Raw genomic sequence first — 4810 nt, 5'->3', positions numbered from 1 at the left:
TCATCATGTTAGCCAGGATGGTCTCGATCTCCTGACCTCATGATCTGCCCTCCTCGGCCTCCCAAAGTGCTGGGATTACAGGCGTGAGCCACTGCGCCCGGCCCCAAATATTTTACCTATTTCTCGTTTACTTCTGTCTCTCTCCACTACAATATAAGCTCTATGTCTACAATGTTTACTGCTTTATCTAGACCTAGAAGAGCATCTAGCACATAGGTGCTCAGCAAATATTTATTGACTCAATGACCAATGAGCAAGATGCTAGAAGACTTTCATTTTCTTTTTCTTTTCTTTTTTTTTTTGAGATAAAGTATTGCTCTGTTGCCCAGGCTGGAGTGCAGTGGCACAATCTTGGCTCACTGCCACTTCTGCCTCTCGGGTTCAAGCAATTCTCCTGCCTCAGCCTCCCGAGTAGCTGGGATTATAGGCATGCACCACCATGTCCAGCTAATTTTTGTATTTTTAGTAGAGATGGGGTTTCGCCATGTTGGCCAGGCCAGTCTCGAACTCCTGATCTCAGGTGATCCACCTGCCTCACCCTCCCAAAGTGCTGGGATTACGGGCATGAGACACCGCGCCTGGCCAAGACTTTCATTTTCTAAATTCCTGTACTCTGAAACATTTTTACAAAATCATGTATTGCTTTCCTAATTAAAAAAATCATACAGCCTGGGCGCAGTGGCTTATGCCTGTAATCCCAACACTTTGGGAGGCCAAGGTGGATGGATCACCTGAGGTCAGGAGTTCGAGACCAGCCTGGCCAACATGGTGAAACCCCATCTCTACTAAAAAATACAAAAATTAGCCAGGCGTGGTGGTGTACACCTGTAATCTCAGCTACTTGGGAGGCTCAGGCAGAACTGCTGGAACCCAGGAGGTGGAGGTTGCAGTGAGTCGAGATCACACCACTGCACTCCAACCTGGGCCGACAAAAGCAAGACGCTGTCTCAAAAAAACAAAAACAAAAAACAGGCCGGGCATGGTGGCTCTCACCTGTAATACCAGCACTTTGGGAAACCAAGGCGGGTGGATCACGGAGGTCAGGAGATCGAGACCATCCTGGCTAACACGGTGAAACCCCGCCTCTACTAAAAAAATACAAAAAACTAGCCGGGCGAGGTGGCGGGCGCCTGTAGTCCCAGCTACTCGGGAGGCTGAGGCAGGAGAATGGCGTAAACCCGGGAGGAGGAGCTTGCAGTGAGCTGAGATCCGGCCACTGCGCTCCAGCCTGGGCGACAGAGCGAGACTCCGTCTCAAAAAAAAAAAAAAAAATTAGCTGGGCGTGGTAGTGGGAGCCTGTAGTCCCAGCTACTCAGGAGGCGGAGGCAGGAGAATGGCGTGAACCTGTGAGGTGGAGCTTGCAGCGAGCCAAGATTGTGCCACTGCACTCCAGCCTGAGCGACAGAGCAAGACTCCGTCTGAAAAAAAAAACAGGAACAGAAACAAAAATATGATCAAATAAATTAATTAAAATAGTGCTGCTATTTTTTCAAGAGGCTTAGGTCCTGACTGGGCACAGTGGCTCATGTCTGTAATCCCAGCACTTTGGGAGGCTGAGGCGGGTGGATCACCTAAGGTCAGGAGTTTGAGACCAGCCTGACCAATATAGTGAAACCCCGTCTCTAGTAAATACAAAATAAAGTGGTTGGGTGTGGTGGTGCGAGCCTGTAATCCTAGCTACTTGGGAGGCTGAGTCAGCAGAAGAGTCTGAACCTGGGAGGCGGAGGTTGCAGTGAGCCAAGATTGTACCACTGGAGTCTAGCCTGGGCAACAAGAGCAAAAACTCCATGTCAAAAAAAAGAAAAAAAAGGCTAAAGTCCCATCTTCTCAGTATAAGCTTATCTAACAACCCCAGACCATTTCTAAATTTTGGAGAAGTAAATGGAAGCCAGAAAAGGCTAAATAATTTTCCCAAAGTCACATATAAAATAAAACAGCCAGGATCTGAAAGCAGACTTGACTTCAGAGCACTCACTCCTGACCTCTACATTACACTACCCCCCAAACTAAACAGTAGGTGGGAAGGGTGAGTAGCATACAGTGCCTATTCCTACGCCCTGGGGAACTGCAGCTAAATGTGGCTCGCAGGATCAAGCCTGCCTTCCTTCACGGGTTCACTTACTGCTCCTTTCATTCTGTGTGCCAGTTCGTACATTCGGATGCAGCCTTCCACTTTGATCCCCCGTGAGGATTGAAGCACCATAGATTCTGTGTGCTGGGACTCATCTTTGCCCTATATGAGTAGAAAATGGGAAAATAATTAAGTTTTTAATATGGTAAGCGTTAATAAGTTTTTAATTGGTGTTATCTCTTCTAGACAAAGACCACATGCCAACTGATAAACAACCATCAGTAACAAGAGCAAAAAAAAATTTAGGTCACAGCCAGTGTGCTTTTCATGAATGACACTGACTTTGTTCTAACTGTTTTCTTTAACAAATTGATGTTTGCGACTTTGGGTGATTTTTTGGGTTTTCCTATGTTTTTCTGGCTGCTTGTTTGTTTTACTCTGCACAGAAAATGTTTCCCCTTTCTTCAGATCAGTGTCCATTTGTCCTGGGATGGTTTGGATGGAGTATCCCCAACTCACATCCCTAAGCTTCCACCCTCCTGGCTTCAGGAGAAAGCTGGCTATCAAAGTACTCGATCCTCAGGACGGGCGCGGTGGCCCACGCCTGTAATCCCAGTACTTTGGGAGGCAGAGGTGGGCAGATCACAAGGTCAGGAGTTCGAGACCATCCTGACAAACATGGTGAAACCCCGTCTCTACTAAAAAAACAAAATTAGCCGGGCGGGGTGGCAGTGCCTATAATCCCAACTACTAAGGAGGCTGAGGCAGGAGAATCCCTTGAACCCAGGAGGCAGAGGTTGCCTCAGCCTTCCGAGTAGCTGGGACTGCAGGCGCCTGCCACCACGCCCGGCTAATTTTTTATATTTTTAGTAGAGATGGTGTTTCACCATGTTAGCCAGGATGGTCTTGATCTCTTGACCTCGTGATCCACCCACCTTGGCCTCCCAAAGTGCTGGGATTACAGGCGTGAGCCACCATGCCCCGCCTTCTTTTTTTTTTTTTTTGAGACAGGGTCTTACTCTATCACCCCTGCTGGAATACAGTGGCACTATCTAGGCTCACTGCAACCGCAACCTTCCGGGCTCAAGGATCCTCCCACCTCAGCCTTCTGAGTAGCTGGGACCGTAGGCATGAGCCACCATGTTCAGGTAATTTTTTTGTAGAAATGGGGTTTCCCCATGTTGCCCAGGCTGGTCTCGAATGCTGGAGCTCAAGTGTTCCACCTGCCTTGGCCTCCCAAAGTGATGGGATTCCACACCCAGCTTTTTTATTTTCATTAACACACCTGACATGGATATCTCTGAACTTTTCTGATGAAGCTATAGGGGAATGCTAACCTAAGAATATGTTGAGTCTAGGGCTACCAGTAGCCATCTTGCCACCTAGTCTATCTCAACAATGAAACCAATAATTGAGAAATGGAGAGGCAAAGCCCTGAGTTTAGGTTACTAGATTGAGTCAAAAATAGCATCAATCCTATGTGGGGGAGATGTTTGAAAAATAATAATAAATAATGTCAAGCAGAAATATGCAGAATGTAGATTTTCCCAGATCTAAGTGATTCCAAATGCACTGCTAGACTTCCTAGTTATATGAATTAAAACTTCCCTTAGTCCCTTAGACCAAACTGGGTTTTTCTAATGTAAATACCAAAAATTCCTAAATAATGTGACAATCCATTACATAAAACCATTTAAGAATTTATTAGGCCAGGCGCAGTGGCTCCAAAAATTATGGAATTTTATACGTGAAAATGACCTCAGGCTGGGCACGGTGGCTCATGCCTGTAATCCTAGCATGTTGGGAGGCCAAGGCGGGTGGATCACCTGTGGTCAGGAGTTTGAGACTAGCCTGGCCAACATGGTGAAACCCTGTCTCTACTAAAAATACAAAATTAGCCAGGCATGGTGGCGCATGCCTATAATCCCAGCTACTAAAGAGGCTGAGGCAGGAGAATCGTTTGAACCCGGGGTTGCAGTGAGTCGAGATCGCGCCATTGCACTCCAGTCTGGGCGACAAAAGCGAAACTCCATATCAAAAAAATAAAGACCTCAGCAATTTGGCTCAGAATGAGATTTACAGATAAAGAAACTGAAGTCCACTGATCCTGCCAGTATTGTAGCATGCCCTCAGATTAGAATCTGCTGCCAACAAGCTGCTCATGAAAATACTTTTTAAAAAATCTAGGCCAGGCACGGTGGCTCAAGCCTGTAATCCCCGCACTTTGGGAGGCCAAGGCAGGCGGATCAGCCTGACCAACATGGAGAAACCCTGTCTCTACTAAAAATACAAAATTAGCCAGGTGTGGCAGTGCATGCCTGTAATCCCAGCTACTCGGGAGGCTGAGGCAGGAGAATCGCTTGAACCCGGAAGGCGGAGGTTTTGGTGAGCCGAGATCGCACCATTGCACTCCAGCCTGGGCAACAAGAGCGAAACTCCGTCTCAAAAAAAAAAAAAAAAAAAATCATGTTGGGGGCAGGGTGCAGTGGCTCACACCTGTAATCCCAGGACTTTGAGAGGCTGAGGAAGGTGGATCACTTCAGTCCAGGAATTTGAGACCAGCCTGGGCAACACAGTGAGATCCCATCTCTCAAAAAAATTTTTTTAAAAATTAGTGTGTTGGCACATGCCTGTGGTCCCAGCTACTAGGGAGGCTGAGATGAAAGGATCACTTGCGCCCAGGAGTTGGAGACCAGCCTAGGCAATACAACAAGACTCTATCTCTTAAAAAAAAAAAAA

The 4810-nt window shown here is 47.0% G+C and overlaps 1 protein-coding gene across 4 annotated transcripts in view; it reads right to left on the bottom strand.

Moving 5' to 3' along the window:
• GLE1 (GLE1 RNA export mediator) overlaps positions 1-4810 on the bottom strand; it is a 39899-nt gene that overhangs the window by 25805 nt on the left and 9284 nt on the right. For all 4 annotated transcript variants that reach the window (XR_001880698.1, XM_017848228.1, XM_017848229.1 and 1 more), the window contains exon 3: positions 2123-2233. Coding sequence is in view for 3 of the 4 variants with exons in the window: in XM_017848228.1 (XP_017703717.1) it covers positions 2123-2233 (111 nt within the window). In the remaining variant the exon portion in view is untranslated. The remainder of the gene's footprint in view (positions 1-2122; positions 2234-4810) is intronic.

Source organism: Rhinopithecus bieti, unplaced genomic scaffold (assembly GCF_001698545.2).
Source record: "Rhinopithecus bieti isolate Rb0 unplaced genomic scaffold, ASM169854v2 scaffold_29388, whole genome shotgun sequence".
Lineage (NCBI taxonomy): Eukaryota > Metazoa > Chordata > Mammalia > Primates > Cercopithecidae > Rhinopithecus > Rhinopithecus bieti.
The sequence above is the reverse complement of the archived record's forward strand: the minus strand, read 5'-3'. Positions and strand labels throughout refer to the sequence as shown.